At 49.3% G+C, this 13,284-nt stretch overlaps 1 protein-coding gene across 1 annotated transcript in view; it reads right to left on the bottom strand.

Annotated features, from left to right (window-relative positions):
• Nucleotides 1–13,284, bottom strand: part of FBRSL1 (fibrosin like 1) — a 498,161-nt gene that overhangs the window by 23,971 nt on the left and 460,906 nt on the right. The window contains exons 8-9 of the mRNA XM_033075794.1: nucleotides 2,989–3,385; nucleotides 1,162–1,415 (exon numbers count right to left, since the gene is read on the bottom strand). Coding sequence (XP_032931685.1) covers nucleotides 1,162–1,415; nucleotides 2,989–3,385 — 651 coding nt within the window. The remainder of the gene's footprint in view (nucleotides 1–1,161; nucleotides 1,416–2,988; nucleotides 3,386–13,284) is intronic.

Below are 13,284 nucleotides of genomic sequence, written 5' to 3'. Positions count from 1 at the left end.
CAAAGTCTCCATCACAGTAGTTCTTCGCCTTAAACAGGGGAAGCAATGAATAGGTCTCCCACAGTGCTGCCAACATCTTCCCAGCCATGTGGTTGAAATTCTAGATGGTGCCAGGGCCCGTGACAGCCGCCAGCTCTGGCCTATGTGGCCCTGTCTCTGGCGGGGAACCCACAGCACTTTTGTCTATCATCCTTCTCAGAGCTCACTCTGGACCAATTCGTACTTTTTTTTTTCACTTAAAGAAGCAGTAATAAATAACGAGACATTATTTAGCTCCTGGAAGCAAAAAAGGGGGATGGAAGACCATCAGATTTTTCCACAGCAAATCTGTCATTTCCTTATTCCTTTAACTGACTTCATAGGAAACAGAGAGTGTGTTTTTTGCAAAACGCTTGTCCTGTTTAATCCCTGCTGAGTTAGTTGTGGAGTCAAATGCCAGATCAAAAGGAGGCCCCAGCAAGTGAAAGTTGCTGGGAAGTCCCCAGCTGCCAGGGTCTCTTCCAGGGACAGCTGTAAGCTAATGGATAAGCTATAAACAGGGCATTTAGGGCAGTAATGACAATAGAATGGGGGGCCAGGGTGAACAAAGGAAACCTTTTAAATGGATGCAAAGATAGTGAGAGTAGAACAGCAGAGCTTGTCAGCTGAGCTGTGTCTGACTCAGACTGAAAGGCCATGGAGCCATGGGCACAGAACAGTTATGCTGCTCTGGATCCTGCTCTGCCAGCAGGATGTGCTGCTGGTTGAAGGATCAGGCAGGGGATTCAATGAGATTCAAGTGCTCAGTTAGAACAACTGTAAAAACAGTATTTTCTCATCAGTTCCAACAGCAGCTTTCTTTGGAGAGGGTGGAGAGAAGGGGAAATGGCAAACTGCACATCATTTCTCTGTTAATCTAAAAAATGTCATGGCCTGAACAGGGCATTTTTTCTTTTGCATTTGTTTTGAAGACTTCCTATAGGAAGCTACAGTGATCTGTCTATAATCTCTCATCTGGTAAAGCACATCGAGGTCTCCTACCTGTTTCACGAGCACTGTCACAGTTCCAGCACACACTGAGGGGTCTGTGCCAAGGTATTTCACCTGCCCACCAGCCAGCCCCTCTCTCACACCCTCCGGTGCATGCACGGCCGATTAGCCCTGGCAGAAGAAGGGACCTACCCGCAGGGTGCCCTGGTATCACGAGGCTGTTGGTGGGTAACGCTGGTGGAGGTGGCAGCGTGGGTGGGGTGGCGAACATGGCCGGATGGTGCTGGTGTTGGGTCTGCGATCTGAGAGAGAAGTGCGAGGTAGCAAGATTAGAGATGGAGAGGGGCAGAGCTGGGCCGGAGGAATGGTGAGGTGGAATCTGGGGAGACAGGGGCAGGTGTTTCGGGAGGCTGATGCTCGTTGCACTGCTAGCACTGCTGCTCCGGCTGCAGAGAGAGAGATGGGAGGGGAGAGAGACAGAGAGGGAAAGAGTGTGTTACAATACAGGACTGAAACAGTGCAAGAAATACACAACCAGAAACAGCACAACTATGGAACACTGATCTCCCCAGGCTTATGCTTTTGCTTGTCTTAATGGCAGTGGAGACAATTAACGAATCTTAATGAACATCTCCAACAGGGCAGAACGGGCTCGGGCTCTCTGGAGGGATGTTTCCTCCAGTGCTACAATCCTCAGAGCTCTCTGTGAGCACTGATGAAGGCCACAGAGCAGCTGGGTTTTGCACCTTTATGGAGCCTCTGATGCCCTTGCAGTGTCCATGTGGATCCTTGTGACCAGAGGACACAGTGACACCCAATTCCTTTTCTGTTGCTCTGGGTGTGTAGAGCTGCACTGCATGAATGACTGGGACCCCTCTGGATCTCATGCACATGTACTGTGCAGTTGCAGTCACACAAGCATGCAAAGGCAGACCATGTTACTAATTTTTCTCAATAGTAATTTGTATTTTACGTCTTCTTCAATTATTATTACTCCATTGCAAGTGATCTAAGTTTTGTGGGCTGAAACACACTATCACTGCGTTTATTAGTTGTGTAATTCCCACAATACTGAGTGTCTGTTGCAAACTAAACCTCAGAGAGATCTTGAACAGTTTGAATATTATTCACCATTTATACTATGGTGGCATTTACAAGGTAAAACCACAACAGACCTTAAGTATGCAGGATACTATGAAATACACATTAATGGCAGCTCTCTGTATTCATATTCTGACCTTTGTGCAGTCAAATATTATGCTTTGAATCAGTTTTCTCATCTTGTTTGAACTAGCCTAGCTCTTGCTTGGGAGGCAAGGCATGTTTTCTGTACCAGCAAAAAGACTACACAGGTTCCAGTTGACTGATTAAACTCTTTTCTCTAGAAACATTTCATCCATACCATTTTCACCCACCCTCCTTACTGGATGGAGGCAATTTAAACAGCAGAGCTAAGCCTCCTGCAAGATCTGAACATGACAGATTGAGGCAGATTTATCAGCCTACACGGGAGCCCTGGTCTCAGGGACACAGCATTTTCCAATACAGATCACAGGATATTCTGAGTTGGAAGGGACTCACAAGGATCAAAGTCCAAGACAGATATCCCTCTTTTGATGCTGGTGAGCTAAAAAACCTGAGAACCATGAGCAATGGAAATATTTCTGAATATGGAACAAAGGTGTTGATCAAACTCAAACCACCTTAAATTTCAAAGTAAAGAACTAGTCAGCTCAGACAAGACCATGCAAAATTTGACTTAAAACTGGACTGAAAGGAACACGTGCCTTTCTCCCATAAGGTGTGCATTTATCACCTCATTTATCACGTTTCAAATGCACTGATCCACCACAGCTGGAAAAACCAGCCTGGAGTCAGCCCACGAAGTCCAATTCCCAAAGCACAGACCATCTTACCCCAGAGGAGCGCTCGCCCTGCCTCCCAGCAATTTCTACCTGTTTGAAACAAGCTTTAGCCCCGCAGCAGCCTGGAGGTGACGTGAGCATCCCTTCCTCCTACCTGATATTATTGAGTCCGTTGTGGGCCACCTGGTGATGCACTTGGTAGTTGAGAGGCGGAGGGATGTGGCTGGGAGGCTGGCTCCGGAGGTCGGGGATTAGCTGGGGCTGCGACTGCGGCCGAGGCTGAGGTTGTGACTGCGGCCGAGGCTGCGGCTGAGGCGTGAGCCTGGGTGGTGCTGGTGCTGAAATCACTGGCTCCTTCTTCAGCAGTGGGCTTGCTCTGGCACTTGACGTGGGCGCTGAGGAAGTCGAAGTCACAACGGCAGCGACTGGCTGGGGGCTGGGGATGGGCAGGGCGAAGGGCACGTCGGTGCTCAGCTCCCGGCTCCGCTCTAGCCCAGACACCTTTGGGACATTGGCTGCTTTCGCTTCTGGCTTGTCATTCAAGGTGGGACCTTATGGAGCAACAGGAAAAAGAACAAAGCACATGCTGAAAGGTTTGCGTTTCTTTCTCTGCTTGGTAGAACACATGCCTGGGAAAAACAAGTCATGTTTCAGCTCGTGGGAGCGCCGTGGGAGCACTGCTGCTGCAAGATGGATGTGTGTTTGAGTCTGTCCTTCCGCTGTCCTTGACTGGCCAGTCCACTGTGCTTTGAGCATGTGTGCAAGAGACTTAGATGACATTAAATGAATGCATACTACAGAGAACACACAGCTTTGTGACTTCTTCAGGGGCCCAAGGTTATGTACAACAGGAGCATGAACATGTCTCAAGTTACTGCCACAGTATTTCCTGCTCAATGCAAGTTTCATGCTCAGGAAACACAGGCCTCATCATTAAGACATTTCATTTTCTCAATGCCCTTTCATGGTAACCCACACTGGAGATTTAGGCTCAACTCCAGCTACAATGCACCATGAACCAAGCATCAATCCTTAATGATAACCCTCCCTGTCTTCTGGGATGGAGACTACCTGGGATCTCTGCAGCCAAGGATGGGACAGCTCTGCACAGAAGCTGTGACACTGCTGTCCCCTGGCCACACACTTGTGTGGAAGAACAGAACAGAGAATGCTGGAAAAATCCAGTCCTAAGTTCAGTGGCCGCTCAAATGTAGTCCTGCTCACCCTAAACAGGGCAAACATCTGTATGCTCCGCATGCCAAAACTATCAGGAATGCTGCAACCTTGCAAAAGGCACCTACAGAGAGAATTCCAGATGGAATTACTCCTTCTATGGTGCCAAACCCTGCCATTTTTCATAATTAAGCTAAACAAAGCATCCCAAAGAGTTAAAAGGCTGGAAAGGAAAAAGGGAGGAAAGAAGAGATATTTCAGATCAAGCAGTATCCAAAAGGTTGAAGACAACTGAAAAGACCAACATGAAAGCAACTCAACTCCCACTATAACTCCCTTTTCACCCTAATCTTGAGTGCACACAAACCCACAATCACAAGAAAAGCTCTTCATGGGCTACAAGACCTAAGGGTGTTGGTGTGTTGCACACATCCCACTGTGCACACACAGCATCTCTGAATTTTAGGAGACATGCTTTTGTTAGCCACCAAAACGTGCTGGGGGCTGCCTGCATTTCACTGCCTTGCAGACACGCAGGAGATGTGACCTACACTCATTAACATGCTCCCTACACCCTCACAAACAAATTCCACCTTTGAAATGCTCCCATCTCATCAAAGGACCGGGCCAGTTCCTGATGTAGGAGGGAGTGGAAATAGCACACAACACACCCTGTGAGCTAATTCTGGCCGTGCAGGCGCTCTGACCAGCGTTTGTGAACCAGCCCATGGGGGCAGAGCCCCCAGTGCCACTTCCCCAGCCCGAGTGCCACCGTGCTGGCATCAGATGGGAGGACAGCGATGACTCAGAGCCTGCAGCACGCCAGCTCGTGTTCTGCAGCCAGAATGCCCACGTGGTGATGGCATCTCCTTCCTTGAGATAAAAGGCAGCTTCCCACACTGCTGCTGGCTCTGCTTGCACTCTCACCAATGCACCAGTTCCCTCATCCATCCATCCATCAATCAGCTCATCACTGTATGTGTATAAATTCAGAACGAGAGAAGAGGACAAACGGAAACATATGAACTACATTTATCAGCTGAAAATGTCTTGAGGTCTTGGGGCCTCAAACCCACAAGTAACAGGAACAGAAGCCTTTCCAAACACCAGTGTTTTGGCTGGCAGCAAGTACTATCAACACTGTACTTTCCAGCACCTTATATATCTTTCCTGGTTTGACACAATGTCTGAAGATGCTAAATTACTCCCTACAATAAATATAAGCCTTTCATTTCAGTGAACTTCTTTATCAAATATGAATTCATGCATCACAGGTAACCTGGTTGTGAGATGCAGCTAGATTTGGTTCCCATGCTATTTAGAATCTATTTTTAAAGTCAAATTCTCAATACTCTTGTGCATCATTATTTTTTATAACGCCACCTATGTTTGTAAATTTTCCCCAGATTTTACTGCTAACAGTTCAAAAATTGTTACTGCCTAGTCAAGCCAGGGCTCCCCACACTGCATTTTGGAGCAAGTGTGTTCACAGCTGTAGATTCCACTATTTTTCAGGAGCTACCCATTAAAAGCAATTGGGTTTCATTCCTGAGCATAGGTTTCCTCAGAGCCCATTAGCTCTTTGCATCCAACAGGCCTCCTCCTACAGAGTTAAACTTCATATTGTGTAATTATAGGCAATGTAGACTAATGGTGTATATTCAAAACACACTGGCACCACAAAAGTTAGTTGAGTAAAAAGTCAATTAGATCCAAAACAAATCAATAAAGTCCCACATTAAAAGCAGCTGTTTGACCAGTTTTATGTGCAACTATTGATTCCCTGTGGTTTCAGCATTAGTTCTCATTTGCAATTTTCTCAAAGCAAAAGCTCAGGCTCCCTTGCTGACTGATTTGACCAGCCAAGCCTGGTTGTGCTAGTTAGTACAGGGGGTACATGACTAATTCCTGCTGCCAACTTCCATCTCTCAGGATGCAGTACTGCAATGTTTTTGTGTTTCGTTCTCGACAGCAATGAAAATATCCACATGCCAGTTTTCCCCTTGCCAGAAAAGCTACAGGCATGAGTGGGAGTTTCTTCAAGGACACTTGAATATCCCTCCTAAGAGAACTACACTCCTGAGTGCCCAAGCTCTGACCACACATGGAAATATCCCAAGGAAAGCAACCAAATATTCCCTTTTGTGCAAGCTGGATCAGGTTGCACTGAGATCTTTTCAGAAATTTCTGTTCTTAGGCTGCTAACACAGCCCTCCTGAGCAGACAGACCCAAGGAGCTGAGCATAACTGCCCCAACAAAAACACAGACCCACCCGACCACACCACAATGTTCTAGAGGCAAAAATGTGTTCATTTTTACCAAGTCCTAGAGTAATTTTCATGCTTAATGATAACAGGCTGAGCCAATTTGCCTAAGTCTTGACAGTCAGCTCCAATAATTCAACCTTAATTAAACCTGAACGCATGTCAGTTCAGCTTGTCCCTTCACAGGAAATCTGACATTTGTAATGATTCATGTTCCAGCCATGCTAGGGGAAGGCTGGATCACATCTGCCACTCTGTACCGTGCAGAGCGCTACCCCTTTTGAGCATGCCAACTTTTGTTTATTTTTTAACCAAACACCTTGGACTTCTTCCATTGAGAGGTTTTCTTAAATGAACAGACATGTCTTGATCTCACAGGGATGAATGATGATTGAGTGTGAGAGACAGGGAAAAAAAGGCTGAAACTGCTCTAACAAGAAAAAAATCCCAACAACCTGGGATTAGTAATTCTTGCCTCCCTGATTGACTAATTTGTTCATTTGGAGCGTTGCAAAATGTTAACCTCCCTACGTCTTGGGCTACATCCAATTCCAACTCCAACCGGTAAAGAAGAAAACTTAACGATTTTTAAAAGCACAGAGAGCTTTAGCTCCTGCTGTGTAAATCTGTAGAAACCGGAGGTGAAGTTTAAGGGAAACCCCGAAGTCAACAACAGCTCAAATTACTGCATAAAGCATGATTCAGGAGGAGTTACCCAAAGCTGAGAGACCATCAGCCAAAACCCCATCTGAAAGTGTCCTGAATTCTGAATCTGTGGCTGGAGTAACCGTGCACTGCCCATCCCCAAGGCTGCACTGGGTGACATGCCTGCCAGTGTGTAACTACACGGCATTGCAGGCTAAGCACAATACAGAAAGTCCCAGACACAAATTAAACCTTTCTGTTACAGGAATTTGCTTTCAAGCTGATTAAGAGTAGCTCAAGTGCAAGGGATTAAACATGTAAAGGCTGCTTTGAGAACTCCAATAAGCAGTTACTGTGTTATACAAACAGTACTTAGGGCAACAGCAGTTCCAGCCCTGCCTCTTGCTCTTTGCAAGCTGCTGGTTGCTGCTGAAAGGGGACTGTCAACACACGTACAATGTGATTGGAAATAATCTAATCTTGCTTGCACGCCTTTCCTTTGTCTCTTGAAAAAAAAGAAAAGTGGAGTCATTCAGACGTCTTTCTGCAGCCTCCCTCTGCAGTCTCCCTTGTTGCTTTCAAACAGAAAGGGTGATGGGGTGATGTGAGAAAGAAATTCCTCTCCTGCATCCATCAATGACATCTTTACCAATGGCAGTTTCCCAAGAAACACAACAACCACCATCTGTAGCCCATCTATCCGCCCTGTACATATCCTTGAAAACAGACACAGGCCAGGCTGGCTATGGTGAACCCTGCTCCATATTCCAGCAAGAAAGCAGCACCACGGGAATTACACATGGCAAGAAACTGAGAATTTCAGAGCGAGGTGATGAGTCCCAGAGAAGAGTTTTGAAGCATCAGCAAAGGGAACGAGTAGAGAAGAGCAGGACTTTACAGCAGCAGGTGAAAACAAAGAAATAACTAAATGACCCTCAGTAAATATTTTGTGTATTTTTTTAAATTTTAATTTTAAATGTAACTTTTTGGCAGCTGCATAATGTATTGTGGATATGGAATACATCATAAGCAGAAGAGAGAATAAAGCATTTTGCATTGACAGCGATAACACTGATGCTGGTAGAGTGCTTACAAGTGAAAATCAATATTTAAGTGCTAATTCTTTATCCCTAGATGGCTTTTGCTTTTATATAAATGGTTTTTTCATTGCATTTTAGGAGAGTAGCTCTACTTAGGACTTTAAGCAATTAGCCTGTTTGCAAAGGTAAGGCGAGCAGAGCTGCTATAGCACAGAAGCTCCCCAACAAAGGGGGCACAGAGTTCCTCCACCTATTTTAATGCAAATCAGCTCAAGATAAGACATAAAGACATGGGACACAGCAAACTACTGTCTGGGAAGGTCCATGGTGTGCAACACGATGATTTTTAACTGAAAAGCAAAGGCCAATTTTCCATCTCGACAGCAGTGCTACACATTAAGCTGTGTCAAAACAATGCTCTCCTGTGCCATGGGCTCCTCTGAATATCACTGGTAGATTTTCCACAAAAAATTCCAGTGTTTTCTCATAGAGGAAAGTAAAGTAAGTGAGTACAGACCCTTGTGCTCTGAACCCATGCGCTGAGGGGCTGCCCTTTGTTGCTGCTGTGGCTCCCACAGCCCATTCCCAAGACCAAGCGGGAAGCTGCTTCCCAGGCGGGTCTGGATCCGTCCCCTATCACTCAGTTCATTTGTACAGAGCTGTCTGTCAAGTCACATTGCCCCGCTGCAATCTGAAACACCCTCCGAACAGCTGCCACTATCAATTACTCTCCCAGGCAGCCCTGACTATCAGGAAGAGAACTGGAGCGAGCACTTGCCAGTTTTAATAAACTGTGTTGCCCAAGTCATTTAACCTGCTAGATTGCTGTATGCTGGGGCTGTAACAAGCCTTCAGCTTTTCAACCTAGAAGAAAGCAACAGTGGCAAAAAGCTGTCAGCTTGGTCCTCAGAATTAACTTCCAAGGGTGTCTTCCCCTACCCTCCCTCCCGAAGCGCCCAAGTTTAAAAAGTGAAATATCTCCAAGTCATTTTTATAATGTCACGACACAGAAAGCAGCTCTCATTTTTATCAGAGAGCCAGAAACTCCCAAGAAGTGGGAGGGGAAGGGCTGATGTGCTCCACGATTTCCACGTTAGGGGCACACCAGGGCAGAGAGCTCCTCTCTCCTGCACCCACAAGGACACACCTGTGGGCACTCCCCAGAGCCAGCTCTGGCCAGGTATGGGTCACCACCACCCTGGCAATGCTGATGCAACCCAAGGGCTTCAGGTTACCCCAACCACCTCCAGGGCTTTGTATCCCCCACTCTCACTATGATTAAAATTTTGCCTGCAACCGAAAACTCAAGTGTGGCAAATTTCCATTTACAGTAATTTCACGAATACAAGCCGCACCAATTTGACCAAAATTTTGGTGGAAACCCGGAAGTGCGGCTAATATTCCGGGGCGGCTAATCTATTAACAAAATTCTAAAAGCTGCCAACACGGAAGTGAGAGCCCGCGGCAGCCCCAAGCCAAGCTGGAGCCCGGCCGGCCCCGGCAGAGGTGGGAAAGCCTGGCAGAGGCGGGGCCAGCAGTGTCGGGGGCGGGCGGCGGAGCCTGAGCCAGCAGGGCGGGGGAGCCCGGGAGAACTGGGGCTAGCAGTGCAGGGGAGCATGGCAGAAGCAGGAAGGCCGGCGGGTGGGGCTGCCTGGCAGCGGGGGAAGCCCAGCATAATCGGGGCCAGCAGCGTGGGGGAGCCCGGCGGTGCGGGGGCCTGCAGTGCCGGCCAGGGCGAGGAAACGCGGCGGCGGTGCAGACGGGAGGGGGCGGCCGGCGAGCGTGGTGGCGGCGGCGGCAGCCCTGCCGGCGGCGCGAGCGAACGCGGCGCTCGCGAAAGCGCCGCCGCTCGCCGCTCGCCGCGAAAGCGCCGCCGTGAGCCGCGAACCGCTCGCCGCGAGCGCGCCGCCGTGAGCCGCGAACCGCGAGCCGCGAGCCGCGAGCCGCGAGCCGCGAACCGCGAGCCGCGAACCGCGAGCCGCGAACCGCGAGCCGCGAACCGCGAGCCGCGAACCGCGAGCCGCGAGCCGCGAGCCGCGAACCGCGAGCCGCGAACCGCGAGCCGCGAGCCGCGAGCCGCTCGCCGCGAAAGCGCCGCCGTGAGCCGCGAACCGCTCGCCGCGAGCGCGCCGCCGTGAGCCGCGAACCGCGAGCCGCGAACCGCGAGCCGCGAACCGCGAGCCGCGAGCCGCGAGCCGCGAGCCGCGAGCCGCGAACCGCGAGCCGCGAACCGCGAGCCGCGAGCCGCGAACCGCGAGCCGCGAGCCGCGAAAGCGCCGCCGCGAGCCGCGAACCGCGAGCCGCGAACCGCGAGCCGCGAACCGCGAGCCGCGAACCGCGAGCCGCGAGCCGCGAGCCGCGAGCCGCGAGCCGCGAGCCGCGAGCCGCGAGCCGCGAGCCGCGAGCCGCGAGCCGCGAGCCGCGAGCCGCGAACCGCGAGCCGCGAACCGCGAGCCGCGAACCGCGAGCCGCGAACCGCGAGCCGCGAACCGCGAGCCGCGAACCGCGAGCCGCGAACCGCGAGCCGCGAACCGCGAGCCGCGAACCGCGAGCCGCGAACCGCGAGCCGCGAAAGCGCCGCGGGGCGGGCGCGGCGCGGGGCGGGCGCGGCGCTCGCGAGGCGCGGCGCGGGGCGAGCGAAAGCGGCAGCGGGGCGGGCGGCGAGCCCGGCGGCGGCAGCCCTGCCAGCCGGGCGAGCGAACGCGGCAGCGGGGCGGTGCTGACGGGAGAGGGGGGCCAGCGAGCCCGGCGGCGGCGGCAGCACCACCCGGCCAGCCCCGCCGAGCCGTGGCGCTGAGCTGGGCCACCCGGCCCCGTCGGCAACCATGAGCGGGCCGAGCCTGCCTGGCCCCGCCCCGAGCCAGTAAAGCCCGCTATGCCGCGATCCTCTTACTAATTGGCCAATTTGTGAAAGCTGCGCACGGATTCTCGCGACGAACGAAAGTGCGGCTAATATTCGGGGTGCGGCTTATCTATTGACAAAGACAGCAACATTGTCGAGGCACCGGGGGTGCGGCTTATAATCCGTGCGGCTTGTATTCGTGAAACTACTGTACTTTGATTCTTCCTGAACTGGTAGGAAAGATTTCTTAAAGAAATACCTATTTAAAATTAAAACACTTCCATGCAGATCAGTGTTTTCAGTCTGTGGCTCACATACATATCAAGATGTTTGTGAATGTTAATCAGCAAGAAAAAGTCTGCCACCATTAGGATTAATTCAAACATAGGGATCTGCCATCCACCACAAAGCTTACTGGACTCCACAAATCAAAAAGAAAATTCAAACACCCTATGCTGAATGTTTTCCTCAGCCAGCTCTGTAGATAAGAGCCTTTGTTGAGAAAGCTTGAAGCACAGAAAGGTTTCACCCCCTCCTGCAGAAACTGAGGAGCAACAGCAATAAGATATAGAGTTGATGCCTATTTGCTGCTCTATGGTTCTTTAATGGGATGTTTTATTCCTAGAGATTTGGGAGCTTTCCATGCTCTATCGAGGCATGTTAGCTGTAAGCATGCATGATGACACACCAAAGCTGCAGGAACTGAATGAAAATGGGTGCCAAACACAAGGATTGGGGCCACAGCATAAAGAAGAAGGATCACCATTCAAATCCCCCCAAAGTAAGTCACACTGCATTTTCCTAGCAATGCTGCTTCTGGCAATATCTCAATGCAAAGCTGGAACTGGATTTGCAGCTAAATCACCTACTGTGGATGCTGGCGTTGTAATGAGATTGAAAGTTTCATACAGGCTTTTTAATCCAGGGCTATAATGCTGGATCAAATGGGTTAAATCTCTTCAGCACTGCTCCTAAGCAGATGCTGAATGCCTACAAACCAGTGACGTAGGAGTCACTCTACCTCCCTGGCCAGAAAACATTACTAAAGCTCCTTGTAGCTGTACACTAAAGGTGTGTTTGTCTTGTTCTGTTTTTAATGCGTGATGGCCTCTTGTACACCTAATCTGAGTGGCAGAAAAAGCAACAAGGTAAATAAACTATTTACAAAGACACTCCCCCAATATGAAAGCAAGCAAGCACACATCAACTCCAGCTGTAAGCTTTTAAACAGACAGAACTGTTATAAACCAAGGAATCTCTTGATTTTAATTAGGCAAACAAGGGCAAATAATAAACCATCAACTACTACATTACCAGAGAAAATGTACTACTTCTGCTGTTTGAAATCCGTATCGATTCCCATCTAGCCTGCGAGTGAGTTATTAATCACTCCAATTAAATCATGAACACAGGTCTTTACATTGAAATTGAACCCCCACCAATAGATCGATAACTCAAACCTCCAAGAGCAATTACTGCTCAGCATAATAGAGCAGCTTGTAACACAGAGCTCCATGCAGACCACAATTCTCTGTCATATCCTTCACAGGCAGTGCAAACAAACTGGGAAAAGAAAGATTTTATAACTATTATTTTCAAAATAAACAGACATCTGCTTAGAGTTACCTAATCTCTCACATCACAGAGGCAGATCTGCCAAGGTCACATTGGAGACATGATTACATTTTTTCACAATTTGTTATTCTAGCAAAGCCCTGATAAGATTGAACTATTGAAGTTCACACTCTGGTTTAATTTCAAGAGGTTAAATGCCAAATCCTTTTCTTATTGCTACAAGGAAGGGATCTGCCAAGCTGCATAATACCCTGTGTGGGCTAAGACAACAATTTTGTTTCATCTGCACAGTCTTATGAAGGTTTTGATTCTTTTTTTTAAATGACATCAGAGAGCTCCAAGCTCCCAAGGAATGATTTAAAGTAAAATCAGAAAGTGAGACTGTTCCGGAGGAGCGTGAATGACCTTTCGGATCTTCCAGCCTGGAGAAGTTAAGTCAACGTCTGGCTGGGAAAGCACACTTGCTAACCAAAACCAGAAAAAGGCAAGAAAGAACATTCTGAAACACCAGATCATCTCTGCTGGGAACAGATGATTGCCCTAACCAGCCAAGCATATGCAGGGCCTCAGAAATCCCCATCTCTGCCTTGGAAGACAACTGATGCCTGTCCTGATGAAAGGAAAGAACTGTCTGCACTCAAGTTCTTGGCTCTCTGTCCTTTCCAGGTGAGAGATGTTTTCCTGAGCATCCTTGCTTCTGACAGGCTGACCCCTTCCCACAGCCCTAGAGCCCAATCCATCATCCTTCATTAGGGGAGCTATTGGCAGCCAATTAAGTGGTGATGGACCCATACCACAGAGCTAATCAAGATGAGCTCATACCTTGCCCTTCAGCCTATGGGCACTGGCTCCTGCTTCCCCTTGCTGCTGACATGGAAAAATGGCACCAGATCAGGCAACACAAGAAAAG

This window comes from Catharus ustulatus, chromosome 18 (genome assembly GCF_009819885.2).
Source record: "Catharus ustulatus isolate bCatUst1 chromosome 18, bCatUst1.pri.v2, whole genome shotgun sequence".
In the NCBI taxonomy this organism is placed as follows: domain Eukaryota; kingdom Metazoa; phylum Chordata; class Aves; order Passeriformes; family Turdidae; genus Catharus; species Catharus ustulatus.
This window is presented reverse-complemented; position numbering and strand designations above follow the sequence as displayed.